General features: G+C 42.4%; 2 protein-coding genes across 2 annotated transcripts in view; one reads left to right on the forward strand and one right to left on the reverse strand.

Moving 5' to 3' along the window:
- Positions 1–3,949: 3,949 nt before the first annotated feature.
- On the forward strand, positions 3,950–9,098 carry LOC308367288 (neural cell adhesion molecule 2-like). The gene is made up of 7 exons (XM_080841167.1): positions 3,950–4,059; positions 5,109–5,378; positions 6,082–6,420; positions 6,884–7,108; positions 7,543–7,764; positions 7,880–8,131; positions 8,396–9,098. The coding sequence occupies exons 1-7, from the start codon at positions 3,999–4,001 to the stop codon at positions 8,461–8,463; spliced, it is 1,437 nt and encodes a 478-aa protein (XP_080697293.1). The 5' UTR covers positions 3,950–3,998; the 3' UTR covers positions 8,464–9,098.
- A 2,455-nt stretch (positions 9,099–11,553) lies between these two features.
- dock2 (dedicator of cytokinesis 2) overlaps positions 11,554–21,121 on the reverse strand; it is a gene marked incomplete at its 5' end in the record, with an annotated part of 106,736 nt that continues 97,168 nt past the window's right edge. The window contains 16 exons of the mRNA XM_080841336.1: positions 11,554–11,690; positions 11,964–12,109; positions 12,863–12,965; positions 13,318–13,504; positions 13,781–13,911; positions 14,253–14,390; positions 14,621–14,704; positions 14,993–15,169; positions 15,484–15,570; positions 15,813–15,897; positions 16,082–16,163; positions 17,727–17,868; positions 18,121–18,225; positions 19,228–19,317; positions 19,767–19,883; positions 20,711–20,801. Coding sequence (XP_080697462.1) covers positions 11,622–11,690; positions 11,964–12,109; positions 12,863–12,965; positions 13,318–13,504; positions 13,781–13,911; positions 14,253–14,390; positions 14,621–14,704; positions 14,993–15,169; positions 15,484–15,570; positions 15,813–15,897; positions 16,082–16,163; positions 17,727–17,868; positions 18,121–18,225; positions 19,228–19,317; positions 19,767–19,883; positions 20,711–20,801 — 1,834 coding nt within the window. The 3' untranslated portion in view covers positions 11,554–11,621. The remainder of the gene's footprint in view (positions 11,691–11,963; positions 12,110–12,862; positions 12,966–13,317; positions 13,505–13,780; positions 13,912–14,252; positions 14,391–14,620; positions 14,705–14,992; positions 15,170–15,483; positions 15,571–15,812; positions 15,898–16,081; positions 16,164–17,726; positions 17,869–18,120; positions 18,226–19,227; positions 19,318–19,766; positions 19,884–20,710; positions 20,802–21,121) is intronic.

A 21,121-nucleotide genomic window follows, 5' to 3' on the forward strand; every position in this document is an offset into this window, starting at 1 on the left:
CGGAGCTATGCACATTCCGTTATTATTCAGGTTCGGGGTTTGTCCGTCTGATCACAGAGCTAAAGGTAGTGTTCTGTAACGTAGGAGCTCTCACCAGCACAGCCTCTACTGCCAAAGCACTCAACAGCCAAAGGTTTAGAACCTATGGTTCGTATACAGTGATGTAGTGCTTCAAAGCTACACTACCTGATGATTGAGTCTTCCCTATTGTGTGCACTACATATTTGAAGCACCATTTGTTTTATGCAATATAACGGACCATTGTAATTTAGATGTTGACAATCATAATAAAGGAATTAAGTGAAATGTAATACATTTTGTAAAAGGAAGCAATGTAACAGGTATATTGCAGCAGTTTTCTTTAAGGAGAGTCCGTACAATGAAACCACAGCATGAGAACAGGTAATGGTATTTTGGTAAACAATAGCAATTTTATAGTACATAGTTCAAGGTTGTTTAGGTGACGAACACCAAAACATGCATTCATGGCATACACAAACACATTATGGGTAAAGAAATCAAGGAACTATGGAAGCGCTAATGCAGTGGTTCTCAACCTTTTTTCAGTTTTGTACCCCCTGTGAAATATTTTTTCAGCCAAGTACCCCCTAACCAGCGCAAAGCATTTTTGATTGAAAAAAAAATATGTTATACACAGCTCTATGCCATCATTGTCTGATTTATTAAACTGTCAGCACTGAAGATTGAACATTGAATATTGTTGCATTGAACTGAGTGCGTTTGCAATTACATTGTAGTAAGAAACTTGTGCTTGTGCTTTGCTGAAAATCTTTGTCAGTCTTGGTGGCAAGGAGGCAACTGCTGTGATCAAGCTCTTCTCCGGGCACAGTCTGTTTCTCTGCTTTGTTTTGATCAGTCATTGCAGAGAAGGAGGCCTAACATAAATATGTGGAGGCAAAGGGTAGTAGCTGCTCCAAAGCTTTCTCTCCCAGGTCAGGGTGCTCCTGCTTCACACACATCCAAAACTGTGAGTGTGGATGTGGCAAACTTCCACATGCTTCGGACAAGAAAAATGGGTTTTTCACCCAATCCAGCTGTGTAGATTTCTCCTCCATGTCAGGAAAGTAGGAAATTGAAAATTAAAATGTTGAATCAATTTGGTCTAATGTCCCACGATGACCAACTGGACTGGAGCTCTGTCCACATCTTCACTAGAGAGAAAATCATCAATCTGAGGAAAGCAGGTGAAATCCCCCTGTGCAGAGGCTCTTCTCCACAGCTCTGCTTTCTTCGGGAAGCCTCCCACCTTGTCATACAGGTTTAAAAAGCTGGTGTCCTTTCCCTGCAGACATATTCAGTTCGTTCAGTTTGCTGAATATATCTGCCAGATAGCACATATTTGCAAGCCAGTCTGTGTGGCATTGGGGGATCTGTGCTCAATCAGAAAGGTCTGTACTTCAGATCGTAATTTTAACAGCCGTTTGAGTATTCTCCCTCGAGAGAGCCAACGCACTTCTGTGTGCGGCAGCAGTTGTGTGTGTGCTCAACTCCCATGTTTTCGCGAAAAAAAAATCGCGCTTATTATACAGTTACTTGCCAAAACGATAGAAGACATTCCTCCAGGATACCTCTTTTGAATGAGTTTGTTGCCATTTCGTGATTTCCGCTAAGAAAAAAATAGTTCTGAACGCAAATGCTGAGCAATCCACCTTCTGACTTCAAGTTCCAATGACCTTCCGTTACGTTAACTAACCGGACTACTTGCGGAATGATATGCAATGTGAATTAGAAGCAAAAAACCCGTTGCCATGCAATGACAGCGGTGATAAACTTTACGCAGCAGTGAATATCAAGGAATTACAAACCTGCGAACGCAGACATTTAACCCACATATGGCCCATACAAATCAACGTACATTTTGGAACATTCTGAAGAGCCGTATAATACGTATTTTTAAATGATTTTTGGATGGAGGCTTATTTTAAATATATATATTGAGAGAAACGTCCATCACAAGAAAACGATGAAAACTGAGACAACATTTGATAAAATTGACATAAAGCATCCTTCTCCTGTGATGGACGTTTCTCTCAGGCAACTTTGGTGAATCAAACTTTCGCGAATCAACTTTCGCGAATCAAAGAGGTAGACTCTGGCTGTGAGTGCATTATCGAGCGTATTGAAAATAGGGCCAAGTGATAACGAGGTGTGACTTTTTCCACTACAACGGTTTTGGGATGCAAATATATCACTCTTTTGAACACATAATGTTTTGGGAAGAGAAACGTTTTATTTTCCTGGGTCTAGAAACCTGCCGGACTACTTTCGGTTTGACCAAAACTGGACGAGAACTCTGCTCACAGGACGCTGTCGGAGGTAAGTCAGCGTGGATTGCATTACACTGGTGATGTAGATGCCATACAACTTCATGTCTTAAAAACCGAACTATCCCTTTAACTATACTCAGTCTACCCTACCGTAGGTGCTGGAAAATGAGTCAGTTATTGGCTCTCAGGCAGCACCTTACATATGAATGCTGGAAATAATATAGTCAGGCCGTATGGTATGTGTACCTTAGCCCACTGACCGGAATACTTATGGTACAGTAATTAAGCAATCACTTAGCCTCCTTATGTGTAGGGCTATCACTTCAAATAGGTACGCTCCCGGGTTGTAGTGAGGCAGGTTCCTGAGCAGACTGAAGAAGTTTGGCATGAACCCAGTCATCCTCACCAACTTCTACAGATGTACAATAGAGAGCATCCTGACTGGTTGCATCACAGTGTGGTATGGAAGCTGCACAGCCAAGGACCGCAAGGCCCTTCGTAGTGTGGTCAGGTCATCGACAGGGAGCTTCCAGCCCTGCAGTACACCTACCACACACGATGCAGGAAAGCTGGCAGGATTCTAAAAGACAGCAACCTTCAGACTTTTTACCCCGCTGCCTTCTGGAAGGCGGTACCGTAGCATCCGGTCTCGTACACGCAGACTGGAGAACAGTTTTTACCCCTGGGCCATCAGGCTGCTAAATGGACAGTGATACACTACCGCCACTTTGCACTCGTCACTTTACATGCACTGTCATTGTCACTTTCATATTACTGTTTGCACTACACTTACATACACTGTCACTCCCATCCTACTGTTTGCACTAGCAGTAATACCATCAGGAAAACTGCACTACCTGTAACTCCCTCACTGGGATGAATGTAGGTTAGTAAAGGTCAATAGATTAGTATAGGTTAGCATAGTTTATTATATGTGTATTATATGTTATTTGTTAGTATTATATGTATAGGCTGTTATATGTATATTTAGTATTATATGTATAGGTTGTTATATGTTTAGCACTGCGTATTGTATATTTATCTTGTATATTTAGTAGGGTTAATTAGGTTATTATATGTTATTATGTGTACATTATGTTCATAGTACTTGTACAGAGTGTACGTCATGGTGTGTTATGTTATATTATGTTATGTATGTCATGGTAGGTTTTTAGGGCGGCGCCTTGTCGTCAGTGCCCAGTCTGACCCTGTGTCATTTTTGTGCATCTGACAAATAAAAGACTTGTAACTTGTAACTTGTAATCTATAAATAGTCATGAATCATATGTGCTGCTCCACCCAAAGGAATGTGAACATCAACAATGTCACTCCCTGCAGAGTTTAGCACAAACGCACAGGACCGTCATTGGTCAACCGAGTGAGCATGGGCTATGCTTTTTCATTGGCTAAAACACTGACTTGATGTGATGACACTTAGCTTTTTTTAACCTTTCATGAAATGTCTTACAAAGTACCTAATGCTTCCGAAAGACAGAGTTTGTATGATGGGGCTTCATCTACTGAACTCCACAGCCTTTTCCTTCCTCTGGTGGACCACCCAAAGAACACAATGCATATATGGTACAATCAGCGAGAGAGAGAGAGAGAGAGAGAGCGAGAGAGAGCAAATAGTCTGGTATTTTATAAAGGGACAACGACGGGACTGGTCATAAGTTTGGAGTGTCTTGTCAAGCGCAGTCCAGTTTCAAGATGCGTGTGTACGGCTGCTTCCTCACCAGCTCAGTTCTTCTTCTCTCGTTAACGGCAGTAGGTAAGGGATCTAAAAAAACTGTGTTTTAGTAGTTGGAGTATACATATTGAATGAAAATGTGTGCAATTATACTACAGAAGTTTTACTATTATGATGGCATTTATGTTAAGGTTTGGCTTCTTACATGAATACAATGTCACTGTGCCATAGTGGATGAATATGTTTTTCTCACAAGGTTTTACTGAATGAAAGCTATGTGAATGCTAAAGTGAATCGCATGTTAAATGTCTATATAAACATATCTATATTGATTTCTCTCGATTGATTTAATTGATTTGAGAACTGTTAGCACGAGTAAGCACTGTTACTTGAGCTTTATACTCTAATACCTCTCAATTCCTCTTGTATTTAGTTGAGCTTTTTAGCGCAAGTGTCAACATGTAATTGAATCATATTCAAACACTTTTACACACATAGACACTCATACACCAACACACAGACATACACTCAATAGAAAGAGGCACTATGTATATGCTTATATACAGTATATTATGAGGCACACACACACACACACATTCAATTAGAATTGACAATAATCAGCACAAGTGTCCGGGAATTCCCAGTGGGCTAGGCGGGTGTTTCCTTCCTCTGCTGGCCTCCCTTCCTTTCTTTGGGCAGACTCTGAATGCTCTCCTGCCTCCGCTTTAAATGTAATGACTCAGGGGACTCGGTACACGGGTGAAGGGAAGACAATGGGCATTGATCTGCCAAACACAACCAAAAAGACAAAGATGGATGATTTTTTTTACCCTTTCCATCATCTCTGTGATTTGGTCACACCTTTTACGAGAACACGTAATGCTTGCTTTTGTTAAAGGTCGACAACCTTGCTTAATGGTCACCGTGTTCTTTGTAACAGACCCTTTGCATGGCTTTGCATGTTCCTGCTCTACCACGTGCAGGACCTTTTAACAACTGTACTATTCTGCTGTTTTTTGTTTTGTTTTGTTTTCTCTTTTTGTTCATGTTTTTCTCTTATGTGTGTTTAAATGTTGTCCAGCTCTCGGACAGAAATAAAAACTCTGATGAATGGCTTTGGTGTTTTACAGTGACGGAAACCTGCAAAGTCCCTCTCATTGATCCCCCTCACCTGCTGGTTCAATATGGAGATCCAGCCTGGGCAAACTGCTCCACCACAGATCAACCAGACATGATGGGGTGGGAATCCCCTGTGGGGGAGATACATCTTAGCGGTGTCACACACCTGATATGGACACTAGAGAGTCTGACTACGTGGGCTGTAGGAAAGGGAATACAGTGTTACACAATGTCTGATTCAGGGAGTTATTGTGCAAGCAAACTCAACATCACCATATACAGTGAGTGGAAGTTGAAATCAACTTTTCTCTGCTACTTTTTTTCTTTATTTTATATCTTCACTTCTCACTTTGTCAGTGTGGAATTTCAAATAATACATTTTACCTATCTATATTTCTCATGGAACTGTTTTAAGTGCCTTTCTTGACCTAACTGAATTCCGTGACTGGATACATTGCGGATACATTAAGCAGAATGTTATGTAGTCATACCCATTTCATATCTCCATATTCTCACTCAAACATTATGTCAAGGAGTTTGAAAGATAAGATTTATTGTGCATCTGAATCTGTCATGAGACAACAGTACCAAGCTGAGCCACCAGTTGGAGCTGTAATGCTGGGACAAGCAATAGTGCTTTACTCTGGCTTCAAGATGAAGATAGATAGATAGATAGATAAATACTTTATTAATCCCGTGGGGAAATTCTGGTATCTTGCAGCTCTCTCATATTTACAATAATTACAAACAATATATACAGACAATATGATACAATACAAACAATACAATTCAGCTATGTACAGTCTACTCGAAAGTAGATTCCAGTGAAACTCATTTGTAATTATAATGTTACGATCAAGATTTAGGGGCATTATAAATCTCATTTTCAACTTATGTTCCTGACAAATCTCTGTGTACCTGTTAGGCTGCTCAAATGCAATTTCAGTACTTTCTCGATCTGTGTCTTTGTGTATTACTCAACAGAGCCTCCTGACAGAGTGTCCATTGATGCTTTACAAGATGTTGATGACTTGGCTGAAGGGCAGCCTCTCCAGCTGCTATGTGTAGCAGTGAATATAGCCCCTGCTTCACATGTGAAAGTGGCATGGTTTAAAGGACAGGAACAGCTAAGAGGAATCCCCTCAACTGACTTCACTGTTCATGGAGATCAAAATGAAAATGTGACAGTGACACAAACACTAAATCTCACTGCCAGCAGGGAAGACAATGGAGCCCAGTACCGATGTGAGGCCAAGCTGGAGCTCGAGGGACTTCAGCCTCATCCGGTGAAGACCTCACAGCCTCTTGCGATTTCAGTGTTCTGTAGGTCAAATCATGTTTCTCAGTGAGGTCACTAACAATAATAATTAACAATGCCTAGAGAGAGATAAAGCTCCAACATTATTCTTCTCTTTGCTGTTATGTTTGTTGTTATTGATGGTATTAAGGTAACATTGCATCCTTTATTAGAGAAGAGAAAGGCATTCTCAATCATAATGTGCTTTAGTGTATTTATATCCATAGAATTGTTTCAGTATGTCCTCCTTCTTGATTACATTGTCTAGTGCTTGACAACCCTCCAATACTTTAAAGTTTAAAATGTAAAAACATAATCAAATATGTAATCTCTTTTTCCAAACGTGTTATTGTGAGGGCCTGAGATTCTTTTTTCTCTCTGTCTATCCTCATTTCATACCAAACCTTCCAGTGCAACATATTTGAACTGTGACTTGTATATTTTCAAAATATCCCTCTTCATTTAGCTATCTTTTCCTTTCTTCTGCAGTTGCTCCTGCGATCAACTGTCCTTCAGAGGTCCAGGTGCGAGAAAATGACAGACTGCCCAACTGCACAGCTGAGGGTAACCCCTATCCTGAGTTCACCTGGTTTAAAGGTCATCAGCAGGTGGATCCCCAGGCAACTCTTAGCAGGGTGGATGGAGGCCGGTATACTGTGATTGCCAGGAACAGAATTGGAATTGTCAATCAAACCGTGGATGTCGAGATTTGGTGTAAGAGTTTGACATTCACATACAAATTTCCAGGCTATTGGTTTGACAGATTAAACTTCTGAGACAAAAAAGGTTTCTTTAACCCAGTCCATGGCAACTCATAGTTTTTTGAGTCTCTATATTCTTTCAGGGGATCTCACATTAAATATTAATGCCAAATTATCAAGTACACAATCTGCCCTTTGTATTTATGCTCTCTTTATTGTGAGGTTATGTTATAATACAGGTTTTACCTAGAAGTGTGTATAGTTTTTTAGGATGGCAAAGAGCTATCAGGTATTGTTATATCTATCTTCATCTCTCTGTGCAATAATAATGCTCTAAAAAAATGTTGCAGCAGATTTAAATAGAAGTTGATATGTATATTTAAAAAATGTATTTCTTCCTTAACTATTTCAATTTCAATTTCACCCTCACACACATACACACACTAGTTGGGCCTGAGATCAATTGTCCTACAAAGGCCCAGGTGAAAGAGCACGACAGACTTCCCAGGTGCAGTGCTATGGGCAATCCCCCTCCAGAAGTTATCTGGTTCAAAGGTCATCGGGTGGATCCCCTTTCACCTCTTAGTAGGATATACGGAGGCCAGTACACTGTGATCGCCAAGAACAGTGTGGGAGCTGTCAATCAAACTGTGGGCATTGAGATTTTGTGTAAGAGATTTCACGTTAAAAATGTGTTGCTTTATGACATCTGACAGTGTTAGACTCTTGTGGGCCAAAGAGAAAGACTTCACTGAGTTGTCTTTCCTTGTTTCTCCAAACTCAGATAGTCCAATGATCACCTGTCCTCAGACACTTGAGGTGAGAGAGAATGAGGCCCTGAACGGCTGCACAGTTGAAGGCAATCCCCCGCCAGAGCTCACCTGGTACAAAGGAGATAAAAAGGGGTTAAAAGGGGTTAAAGTTGACCCCATATCAAAACTGGGCAAAATGGATGAAGGGCAGTACACACTGTTTGCGGAGAGCAAGCCTTTTTCTTCAGTCCATCGTTCTGTGGAGGTGGTTATAATCAGCAAAGGTGAGTGTGTGTGTGTGTGTGTGTGTGTGTGTGTGAGTGTGTGTGTGTGTGTGTGTGTGTGTGTGTGTGTGTGTGTGTGTGTGTGTATGTGTGTGCTTTAGAGTGTGCATGTGCATGTGATTTAAAACCTGCTATCAGCTAACATTTTTAAAGTTACAGTATGTAAGTTGTACAAATGTTTCCTATACATTAGTCATGTTTTATAAGTAAAGAGTCCCAAACAAGTGCAGTACAATAATATTTCTTCTGTCTGATTCCTATCAGGTAATAACATTTCCATGTCTGGTGGTTGTGTCCTATTGGTGGTGCTGTTCAGTCACATCTTTCACTGACTGTGGATGGACGTTCTAGTTCCTGATGGAAATATACACATCTTGTGATTGCCCAATGGACAAAGCAGTGTCTTCATGGATGTTGAACCTAGCCTGGGTGGTTTTGTGGAACAGACTCTTTTCTGCCATAGCACTTTTCAGTTCATCTCAGCCATCTGAAATGTCCAGCACATGGATGGCCTGGAGACAAACTCTCACCTTCCCAATTTCTAAAGAAAAAAAACCTGAACATTAAATAAAGCAGACTCTTCAGCTATGTTGCTCTAAGGTTTGTTGGTTTTGTTTGCTGTTATTGTTGGTATTAAATGGCATTGCACAGGACAAGAAAACAAATACACAGTCCTTGAACTCCAATTCTGACTGCCCTGACACTTTTCAAGTTTAGAATGTAAAAACCTACCCTAATCACAAATGTAATTTATTATTGTGTACGGAAGTGTAATGCATGTTTTTAAATGGTCCTGCTTTTCTGAGTTTTCTCTCTTTGTAATTCAGAAAAACAGAAATTCAAAAAACACCTCTGCTCTCATTTAGCTAAATGAGCACTTGATTTCATGGACGCAAAAATATGTCCAGGGGCAGCGACAGAGGGGTATTCAGTTGGTTTAAATCTGCAACCTCACTGAAAGATGTCACTTAATCCTACACAATGCTCCTTTAATGTTCCAAACAACAATCAATGATCACCAAATTTTTCAAATGTCTTGTCATAAACACTTCCACCTGTCAAAAAAATCGAATTCGTCTGATTATGTATGATATCTTACCCAGCGTTTTAATATGCCCATTAAAAGAAAAAGGTTTAATGTAACTTAATGTTTGAAAACAGAAATCACTAATAACAATATTTTTATGACATCTCACAAGAGCAAAACTGAAATTCGAGGGATAATTAGGCCAATTTTAAGCACTGTCCTTTCCATTGGTGCCCATTCTTGGTCATGCTGGTGGCAAATTCTGACAGTCCACATCGCAGATCAGGCACATTCAATGTAGGCCTACTTTGAGTTAGAGCTTTCGCTATATTTCTTAAATGAGAAGAAATTATCAGAATACAAATTTCTACCCCACCTCACTTGTACTGCAGGATTTGACCAGATTAAAAAGTCACAAGGACTCATCAGGCCTATAAGGAATAGGCCGGGCTAATTTGAAGTCCACGCTTCCCTGTGGTGAATATGGAGTTTTTTTGTAAGGATTTGATTTAAATATAACACTTTTTGACTACATTCCTTTTACTCTCATGTTGTTATTGCTGAGTTCTCCTGGAATATAATCATACATGCCACTTTTGCCTCAATGTTTTTAGTTGGGGAAAATATACAAAAACATCAAGGCATGTCAGACTACCTAAAAAAGGCTTTAGACTCCAGAGTGTTTAAGACTTACAGTATGTCGCACAATGAGCACATTTCTCTCAGAGATTGTCATAAACAGTTCAATCTGTCAAAAAAAATTGGACAAAACTGAAATCCAGTTTCTTACATTAAGCGTTTTCCTCTTCATTGACACCCATTATAAGAACATGACTTAAGGTAAGTTGATGTTCCAAAACAGCAATTTAAAATCACCACATTTCTCCAAAGTGGCTAAAAATGGGCTTACATTTGAAAAAGCACATTAGCCTACAACCTCGCTTGAGTTATCAAAGGCCTATCCAACTTCATCAGAAGTCAACAGTTTGACCTATGGTTGCATGTCAGCATGAACCTGGGCAACCCAGTGAGGATGTAGTCACTGCTGTACAAGTGACAAGGTGGTGCAGAGATTTTGATTCTGATCATTAATTCTCATTTGAGAAATGTGCCAAAGAAATTGTGAAAGCTGTAACCTGTGTAGGCCTACACTGAAAGGCCCTAATCAGCACTGTCTATTGTCAGAATTTGACATTAAGTTAAATCTAGCCTTAAAGGAGCTAATATGTAGAACGAACAGCAAGTGTTTACAATCAATACTGCATTCGAAGGTCAAAATATTCAAGGGCGTTATCTCCCACCTTCCCCTCCTCCCCAGACTCCCTCATGCAGGTTGGCAGGTTGAAGAGACTGAACCTTCACCAACACAAGTGCAGGTGATCAGGTGCCACTGGTATGAGAGTGTGACGACCCTGTCTCTTTTGGGTGCTGGGCTGGCTGCTTGTCTTGGTCTGTGTTTTGTGTTGCAGGTGCCCAGCAGGTGTGGTTGGCTCGTTAGTAATTGAGAGCACCTGGGACCGGTGATCCCAGTACTACAAAAGCACAATCCACAGGTGCCAAGGAGATTCTGACGGAGCTTTACACAGAGCTGCAGAGAGAGAGAATGGGGAAACCTTGCTCCCCACGCTTGCATAGTTGTTAATAAATTAAAACTGTTTGGCTTTTAAACTGTTTTGGCTATGTCTGTGAGCCGGACGTGACAAGAGGCGGAGGGCAGATTGGACAAGCTAGATGAGGAGTGGCAGAGAGAGAGAGACACGAAGGAGAAGGAGCAGAGAGTACATGTCCTAGTGGTATAAAAAGCAGAGGCGCTAGAGGAAGGGCCACAGAGAGAAGAAAGGGTGCAGGTCCTGCATACCAGTCAAGTTAACACGACTAAAATCCGTGAGGTCAGTGATTTGACTGTGGAAAGAAATTGACATGGGCATGGAGACAAACTTTGATCTTCCCCATTTCTAAAGAATAACCTGCACATTAAATAAAGCAATCTGTTCAGATATTGAGGTCTAAAGAAACATGGGCAAGCCTTAATGTAGTGCGATATTCATACTTGTTATTGTTCCTGTTATAGGTAACAAACTTCACTTTCCTAAGCCCCTGACTTAATTTTTGTACATACAGTATAAGCCCAATCCTGCCTGATATTATTAGATGAATTTCTTTTGACATTTGGGGTTGATGTTTGCTCTTGTTATGAGAAGACTACAGATACTTACAGTAACAACCAGTGGCATCAAAAAAATATCTTTATTACGTTTACAGCACTGATAACATATTCCAAGCTGTAATCAATGGCAACAATACAAAATATATTTGTGTGCTGATGAATGGAATCCTATAAAATGAGTTTTCCTTAAACTGGCCAGGGAGTAGATTGGCAAAGGCACATATGATCGGAGAGACAGCAGAGGTAAGGCTCAATGCTCGAGTACGATGAAGAAGTGTCTTCTTGAAAGCAGGAGTTTAAAAGTGATTGGAATTTTTGTCAGATGTCAAGTCTCCTGAGGATTTCTTTTCGTCTGACTTGGAGCTCTATAACACACATAGAAAACACATTTAACTCAGTGTATCCTTGTTTTTTTTTATTGCAAGTGATAACTTTAATCTCTGCAGCTCAACAGGGGCTAAAATGGTGGCTTATGAGAGCCGATGATGTCTCTGTGGCAAAGAAAGTAAAAGTACGATAAGTAATCACATGTACTCTGCTGAACTTACACTAACACTGGACTTATGATACATTGGTCACCACTGCACAAACATGAACCATACACTCTTGACTGCTTGACTGCTGTATGGGAGTCTCACCTTGCTCTTGAATAAGAGGCCTATGACGCCTTTGGAGCGCCGGTCTGTGGTTCTGTCCGACAGACACACGGACATGCTCTTGCTGTCCCGCCTGGAGCGCGCCGAGTCCACTTCCTCTCCCCCATTGGCCACAGACAAAGACAAGCCTGAGGAGGAGGTAGAGGCAGGCAGTTCATGTCAGTAGGGCAGTGTTCGTTTGTGTTTGTGTGTGTGTGTGTGTGTGTGTGTGTGTGAGAGAGAGAGTTGTGCAGGGGGTGTCTTTCATCAATTAAAAGATTATCGAAACTATGATGGGGTGGGTCTCAGCACATAGGGCCAAGGATTCAAGAGAGGATACGATATAAAGATAACACTTGATCTAATGGTGAAGTATGTATGATAATGACATTACTTTAATGTTTATTGTTATCAACATTCTACAGTAGCCCAAGATAGAAACTTGATGTAGTGTATTATGCGACAGACTTGATGTTAGAGCCATTCGTAAGAAAACCGTCCACATCTCACAATTGTTGCACGTTTATATTATCAACTTGGGAAGAAAAAATGCCATTTACTGTTTTATTAATGAACTTCCGAACATCTGATTTACTTTTTTCTGCTGTCACCATCCTTCCTCTTATTAACCAACGCTTCTCAATGGGAACTAAGTGCACGCAAGATCTAGCACCACATGATTCATGAGTACTTGATGTTAATGAAGAAACTCGAAAATTGATGTAACTGCTCTGTAACCCTATTGGTGTGTTGACATGCCACAGTGGAACATTACATATCCTATACAGGTGTGTATTTATCCACTGTTAAGTATTCATCTGGCATATTTTAACTGTAATCTGTGTCTTTGGGTTTACCTGTTTGTGGATCGCTGCATGTCCTAATTCTCAGACACATCTTACCTGTAATTGCAGGCAGTGATCTGGAGTTGGCACTGGTGTGACTTAGTCCTTCGTTTGGCTCTGACAGGTTGGTGTCACTGCGGAACTCTTGCTTCTTGGACAGCTAGGGGGCAGTGAAGAGAAACACATCAGTCTAATACTCTGGAAAGGATGGAGGAGGGGGGGGGGGGGGGAACGGGGGGACGGACGGTCTCTCAGTGGCTCAAGGTTTCTCACAATTATAAGTAATTAAGTCTTATAAACAGAAATACACGGTTAAAGTTCCTCTCCAGGCATTGATTAAACCCCTAAAACTCATCTCTCTATTCAAACATTATAATCTAAATACATCCAATACAGGTTGTAAAATCCAAGTTTAAAGTCTACCCTCAGATATCCCACAGCATTCTCTCCTCCTTCCATCTCTCTGTGTCTCACACTACTCCCCCCCCCCCCCCCTCCCCCCGCCCCCGTACCCGTTTGCTTTCGTTGGACTTCTCTTTCTCCTCGCTGATGAAGATCATGCTGCTCCTCTTCTTCTTGCGTTTGGACTTGCGCATACGCACCTCCACCTCGTTGCCTCCCTCGTCGATCACGCTGATGCTGCCGCTGGAGCGGGGGAGGGTGGGGGTGAGGGGTACGCCCGAGTCCAGAGAGAAAGCGCTGGAGAGGAGAGAGGGAGAGAGATCTTATGTAAAATAGTATTTATTGTTACACTAAGTCTCTTTTTCTCATACTGTTGCTTGATTGTTCTCTTCCTTGAACTTCGCTTTGGATAAAAGACTAAATGTAAATGTAAATGAGATGGGAGTAGGTGAGCTCTCAGCGCACTTTTGGAACTAAACTAAAAATGTAGTTTGTCCAAAACAGGATATGCTATGCACAGTTTAAGAGGCCACTCAGTGTGGATCTCGGTGCTGAGTTATTGGGGTCGGTTACCTCTCGGTTTGGGTTTTGGTGGGGGTCCCGCACTCCGATCCGGCCAGCGAGGAAATGGAGATGATTGACTGACGGTAGGAGCGAAGAACTGAACGAGGACGAGACATCGACTTCCGATCATCCATCTCCGGCTGAAGGCGTGAGAACAAATCAGCATCACACCATGTGTGATTAAAGTACACCACAAACGAGGACAAAAAACAAATGAAAATTTAAAATCACAAATGCAGAACAATGAGACTGTCCGTTTCACCATCGTTTTAACGGCCACGCAACACAAAACACAAGCTCTGCTGTCCTCATCATTATCAATGTCAAGTTCCTCTGAGTTTATCACTCTACCAGGTTCTCTACTCCTGGGGACCTACGGTGAAGTGTCTTTTCTACCCTACTCTATGAAAAATCACAAATCGACAAATCGCTTCCGGTTCATCCCAGGCGCATGGGCGTCTTTCACTCATCCTCCCCTCACCAGCTCTCTGATGCCGTACTCCATCTCCACCTTCTTCTTCAGCTGTTGGAAGCACTCCTCCATGCGGTCGTGGAATGGCCTCAGGTCCTCCACCAGTTTCTTCCCGTGGAGCGAGATCCCTCTGCCCAGTAATGGAACCTAGAGTGACGGGGCCAGAGCAGAAGACAACTGCGAATGCGTTTAATACTTCAACGCACTATTTGAAAGGCCCTCTGATAACACTGTCCACAGGCGTTAGTCTGCGTCTTTACTGAAACCTAAACTGCCAATGATGGCAAATGGTTATGAAAATAAGGGGAATGTGACAGACTGAACAAATTGAGAAGTATGTGTGTGTGGGGTGGGATGGGGTGGGATGTTTGACTCACCTGCCAGGCGATGAGATCCTTAAGGCGGGCGAGGTTTTCTTTGTCCTGCGGATGGCTCTGTATATACTCCTCTGTGAAGAAGGCCTGGATAGTGAAAACACACAACCATGAGAGGGGGAGGAGGAGGAGGAGGAGGAGGAGGAGGATGGACGACAAAAAGAGATAAAACAAGAACTGAGTTTCACCATATACAAGAAAAAAGGGAAAAAGAGGTAGCAGACATACTCAAAAACACCAAACATATGCGTAGATGTATGTTCATATGTCTTTTGCCGTACAAATTGTCCGCTAAGGCTGCATAATATTTCATGGATTAAAACCTTTGGGTCCAATTATTGACCTTATCTGGACCTCAATTACAGAATATCTCACCTTCTCATACTTGGCAAAGCCCCCCATTACAGCCGGATCCACAATGCCATTGAGCAGCATAGACAGTGGGTTTATGGGAAGGCTATCATCGCCCTGGTACTGGTTGATCATGGTGAGGATTTTCTCATTGGAGTTGCTCATCGTCTCAATGGCGTTCTCCAAGGGACTGATGGAGGCCTATGAAGAGGAGAGGAGATTATTATGGGCTAGAAGAGGTGCAATGTGAGCTTGAAAATCTGATTTCTAAATCAGACTGTTGGACAGTTTTTTTTTACAACTGCCTACTCATGTTTTCTGAAACTAGGTGTAATTTTCTCAAAACTCTGTACACAATAATACATACAAAATTGCAAATACAAAATGCACACCACTATGGGGTTTGCACTTTGAGTGACAGCTTTCAGACATTTTGTGTGTAAGCCGCTTATAAAAAGTAACTGTAACTGGGAACACAGACGTCAAGAGGCATAAACAAAGACCCTTTCACTTACGTGAGTCATCTGTGTGACCTCGAACCAACGCAGAATACCAGGGAGCTTGTAGGCGGTCGAGAAGGTAGTGCGCTCAATCCACATAGACTAGAGAGAGGTATTAAGGAAGCCTGCTATGTACGTTGATTTCAATCACATTATGTGTGTGTGTGTGTGTGTGTGTGTGTGTGTGTGTGTGTGTGTGTCTGTGTGTGTGTCTGTGTGTGTGTGTGTTTGTGTGTGTGTTTCGGTGTGTCTGTGTGTGTGTGTGTGTCTGTGTGTGTCTATGAGTATGTGTATGTGTGTGTGTGTTGTGTAGTGTGGTAAGTGTGCATATTAGAGCAACTCACAGCAAATTCATTGTTGGGATCCTTTGTGCCCTTCATCACTGGCCTGGAGTAGTGGAAACGCTGCACGTAGTTTGACTTATAGAAACTTTAAGAGAGAAAAGTGAGAGAGTGAGCGAGAGCGAGAGAGAGAGAGAACACAAGAGGTACAGACAAACAGAGGAAAAGAGAGGGAGTTGTGAGGTTGCTATACAAAGTAGCTGAAACGTGGCAAATAATGATTAAATGTAAGATATTTTGCTGTACGGTTGGTGGATATAGGTGAAGCATACTTAATGATCTGGTCAGGGACAGGCTTGTTGTTCAGGCGTGGTGGAATCTCCAGGACTGGTTGCACGGTGAAACACTGGATATCTGAAAGGCTCACTCAGGAATACAGTGGAACCACAATGCGAACACCATATGCATTATTTGTTTTGATGCTTAGATTGGCAAAGAAATGTCAGCAAAACATGCCGTTTATGCCAATACATGCTTCTTTAGTTCTCACAAAGTGGTTTAACAAATGCTAATCATGGTCTTTGAAAATAAGCCTGCAGAGCTGTGCATATGGATGTTGAAGGGAAATGGCCTCTTGCAATATGTTGTAATATGTAAAGTCTTGGTGCAATATTCAGCAATGCCTTCAACAGACTACATAAGAAAGCATACACCCAAATGTCCCCAGCCTCTACAAAATAATGTTTTAAGCACATGAGCAGATTTTTTTTATTTGCACATCACTATGAAAATGTAAGTTAATCTAATGAGTTGGTGTACACAAGTCGTTCTTTGTTAACAAAAAAAATGGTATGCTTTTTATTATTTTTTACTACACCTTCAAACTGCCCATTGCTATGTCATTGATGGTCATAAAAGCACAGCAAAGACAACCTAGAGTATATTATCATTGTGTTAAATTTACTGAGTTACTGTGAAAAGGATTTCAAAGCCAAAAGCCAAAAGCCAGCGGACAAAGAGATCATCCAACGACGTTGGAGATGGATAGGCCATACTCTATGTAAACCAGCCACAAACATCACAAGACAGTCCCTGAAGTGGAATCCCCAAGGGAAAAGAAAGAGAGGTCGGCCCCGAAACACCTGGCGTAGAGACTGGGAGGCGGACGCCAAGAAAATGGGCTACACTTGGGGACAGCTTGAGATGTTGGCTCAGGACCGAGATGCTTGGAGAACTCTTGTTTGCGGCCTTAGCCCCAGAAGGGGTAGTAGGCTATGATGATGATGATGACATCTTACAAAAAGCAGTGTGCAGAAAGACTCACATTTCAGAGTTTATGAGTTAACCGCTGCACCAAATAGTCATTTTCCCTCTAAACCTCTCACATGGTTTTTATTTCAATAAATAATTTCATGTTCCCATTAATGATCTCACGATCCCTTAGATTTATCTCGGGTCCCTGTATACAAAACTGCACAAGAAGATTTTCAAACTAGCTCTTCCCCCAGCAGCTAAAACAGTAACATGCTGCTTACACACTGATGATTCCAAACCAGTACTTTTACTTAACTACATTTTGCTGCTACTACTTATGTACCTTTACTTGTAATGGAGTATTTGACCACTGCTGTAGTGGTGCTTTTACTCAAGTAAGTCCCCCACTGCCAGAGAAGGCTGAGGTGGCCTGGCTGACGATCACCAAGGGATTTGTAAACAGAGTTCCACACCGTTCAGGCGACTGAGCAGAGGACCTCCCCCTGTAAGCCTTAAGTCTAACTCTGCTATTCTCTGGGGAGAGTACAGACCACTGAACCTACAAACTCAGCAAACTAAAAAAAATAGAAAATAAACACGAAGAAACAACAAAACAATATCAAAAGTTGAACACATTCTACAAGCAACGTTGCTGTAGACACTAATAAGACGTTGGGGACCTATATGTTTTATCTGTCTGATTGGCACTGTGGAAGAGGATACACTGGTTGGGGGAGCTCTTGATGGTGTCGTCGGGCATCTGTGTGGTGTTGAGGCGGATGGAGCTGGGGAACTGACTCAGCAGCTGGTTCTGGAAGTCCTCCCGCCGCTCGTACTCCTTGCCACGGTGGATGAACACCTTGTTCTGTCGTAAATGTGCACATAAGCGTATTGTAACTAGTTTTCATCTGTTATCATTTTTGTTCCCTCAGAAACCAAACTGAAAAGTTGTAAAATGCACACACACACACACTTACTTCTTCTGACAAAAATGTTAAAGTTTCAAAATGCACACACACACACACACACACACACACACACACACACACACACACACACACACACACACACACCTTCCCACACTCACACACACACACTCAGCACTGCACTCACGTACCCGTAGGAACAAAGGATATCCACATCCATAGTATCCCACAGCGAAGTAGTCTGGTTTAGGCCGCAGAATTTTCATGATATTCTCATAGAATTGGGCCTGCTGCTTCTACAGAGAGGGGGAGAGAGAGGAAGAGAGAGAGAGAGAGAGAGAGATGCTCAAATATGACAACTAGCAATCACCCTCCATCAGCAAAGCAGACATGGGGCATTTCTCACAATGGGGCCGGTAATTAAAATCCTGCCTACAAAATAATCTAGACATTCTATGCCAGACAGACAGACAGACAGACAGACAGAGAGGGAGAGAGGGAGGGAGAGAAAGAAAGAGAGAGAGACAACATGCATAATCATATTGATATTATCGTGACAGTTGGCAAATTGCTGCTTAAAAATGCATGCTCACTGAGCATGGGGAGAGTTTGTCTGTTTCCGAGCGCTCCTCACGCATAATCTCCCCTTCTCCTCATTCCCACCATCTCCCACCGGGGGGGGGGGGGGGGGGGGACGGGGGGGACGGGGACGAAGAGGCCTGACGACTATGACAGCTGCCTGGCCGGAAACTTGAAGGCCTCAAAGCCTGACCGAGGAGCCCTGATATCTATTCCGACTGAGATAGGTATAACAAACCCCCGGCTTTCTGCGCTGCTACTTCTGCTTTCGCTGTTGTTGTTGCCAGACATCATTACAGTGTGGTCAGGAAAATGGAGGTTCGCGATTGAGTCTGGCACTGTCATTGAAAGTCTAACAGGCATGACTCAGCGACTCTTCGGTGATGTTAGTAGGAGCCCCTTGGGCCTGTAGGTTAGTGCCCAAACACACTTGTGCGCAATTATAAGCTTCACACACCATGACTAAATAGTGAAAGTGTAATCACCCAGGCTAACCTGCACCAGACAGCCTGTGACAAAATGTCTCTCAGTAATTACTCTTTGATGAATGTGAACGAATCTCCATACACCCATCCACCCCCCAACCAGAAGAAAAAAAAATAATGAAGTTTCATTACTCTCCACCCTCTCATTTGCAATGCATGAGTGGTGGACTAGTTCTAAGAGAGAGAGAGAGAGATAGAGAGAAGGGGGGGGGGGGGGGGGGGGGGAGGATTTACCAGACTTTGACTGAGGAGCTCGTAGTCAAAGACTTCCATCTCATACTGCTCAGCCAGCTCCTTACACAGCGTGATGGCCTCCTCCCACATCTGAGAAGTACAGAGAGACCATGCAGTCAAGATCACACATACATGCAAACGTATACACACAAACACAAACACAAACACACACTCACACACACACACTGGGGCAGATTATGGTATTAAGGAGAAGGGGCTTTGAGCAAACTGAAATAGAATGAAAAACTTCTCTTTTGGGGGCTGGTAGAAATAGCATGAAGGGATCTGACATTAAAGTGGAGACAGATACCATCAAGAATCAGGATGACTCATTGATGTGAGATCAAATGAAATTGGGTACTGCATATTCTTCTCAAAGCTCCCTTTGAGATAATATGCCTTTCAATGGTATGCAAATAATGGCACAGACTAGTTATCAATTCATGGGTGTCAAAGAAGCGCCCATCCATATGACACTTTATGTGTCGGTGTGCCAGTAGCTTCTGTTGTTGTGTCCACTGAGGTTGACCCAAGCTGACCTTGCCCTTGTCGAAGTAGCCGATGATGTTGTCGTACAGGTTCTCCTTGAGCTGCCTCTGAGACAGACAGCCATGGCCAGACAGCTCCAACTGAGGTGGTGCCTGATCATCTGACCACTGCAAGAAGGAGAGAGAGAAAGAGAGAAGAGGGGGAGAGAAAGAGAGGGGGAGAGAATGAAAAGAGAGCAAGAGATGGAGAAAGGGGGGAGAGCCAGAGGTTCATAAATATAATGTACCTCAGCAATGGGAGCCAAGCCTCGGTCGTAAAAAAGCTCAGAGAGCTTCATCAAGCCGCAACACACCGCCCAGACCACCGTCAGGTACAGCCGTAAATCAGACAATAAAGATCCCCCTCTCATTTCCAGTGCTGCCAGAGAAACTCGGGATCAGCCAACCAAAATCCCTCCCTCACCCCCTATGTCACCGTGGGTGAAGTATGGAGTGGCTGTTGACACTGTGAGAAGCACGCAGCATATTTAAAAATGGCAACGAGCACCACATTTAAACCACTCGGAGTCTGTTGGTATGCTATTTGTAACGGTAACACACAGTGCAAATCACAATAGCATTGGATGTGAATGTGTGCATGTGTGTATTGTGGGTTTGTCATTCTTGGTTTGTGTGACTGTCCAAACCGAATGAGGCAAGATGACAGCTTGACCTCGGAACAACAAAATATGAATCAACAATGACTGGGGTGTGCCAGCATGGTCTACACTATATCTCTGTTTAATGCTGAAGTTCACTGGACTTGCAAAACCTGTGCTTTGATCTTTGACTCTTTCACAGCTGTGGGGTCAAAAATGAACTATTTAAAGCTAGGTCAAACTACATTAAAAAAATCAGTTATTCAGCTGAAAAAAGTCAAAAGAATTCATGTTTTTTTTTTGTATTTTGCTTGTTCAAGTGTGTGTGTGTGTATGTGTGTGGGTTAGTGTGTGTACCTTAAGAAGTTTGGAATGCAAAAGTAAAGTGTAGGCCGCCTCTGTGTAGTTCTCAACATCCACGTGCAGGTCCCTCAGTTTGTACAGGTACCTACAGGACACACACACCACCATGTTTATCATAATATGCACTGACCACAAAGTTACACTACAACAACCAGCAGCAGCCACTAGAGAGCGCTGTTTATTAAAGTTATTACATTGAGTCTGATCTATCTCTTATCTAGTCTACTGCTTGATGCTATTTCATGTGATGTTGATTACTGAGGGATTGCTTATCATTGATGACAAGGTCAAGAAATCATTGCACAGTTTTACAGTGACCCTCCCCATCTCTCTCTGTCTCTCTCTCCCTCACACACACACATACAAACACATAGACACATACAATATTTCACACACTATCTCTCT

The sequence above is a fragment of the Sprattus sprattus genome (assembly GCF_963457725.1).
Source record: "Sprattus sprattus genome assembly, chromosome: 6".
Classification (NCBI taxonomy): Eukaryota; Metazoa; Chordata; class Actinopteri; order Clupeiformes; family Clupeidae; genus Sprattus; species Sprattus sprattus.

Excerpts from the sequence above, each read along its gene's own strand:
- LOC308367288 (XM_080841167.1), top strand. The coding sequence starts at position 3,999 with ATGCGTGTGTACGGCTGCTTCCTCACCAGCTCAGTTCTTCTTCTCTCG. Across the intron at positions 5,379-6,081 it reads ACTCAACATCACCATATACA|AGCCTCCTGACAGAGTGTCC; the intron begins GTGAGTGGAAGT and ends ATTACTCAACAG. Across the intron at positions 7,109-7,542 it reads CGTGGATGTCGAGATTTGGT|TTGGGCCTGAGATCAATTGT; the intron begins GTAAGAGTTTGA and ends TACACACACTAG.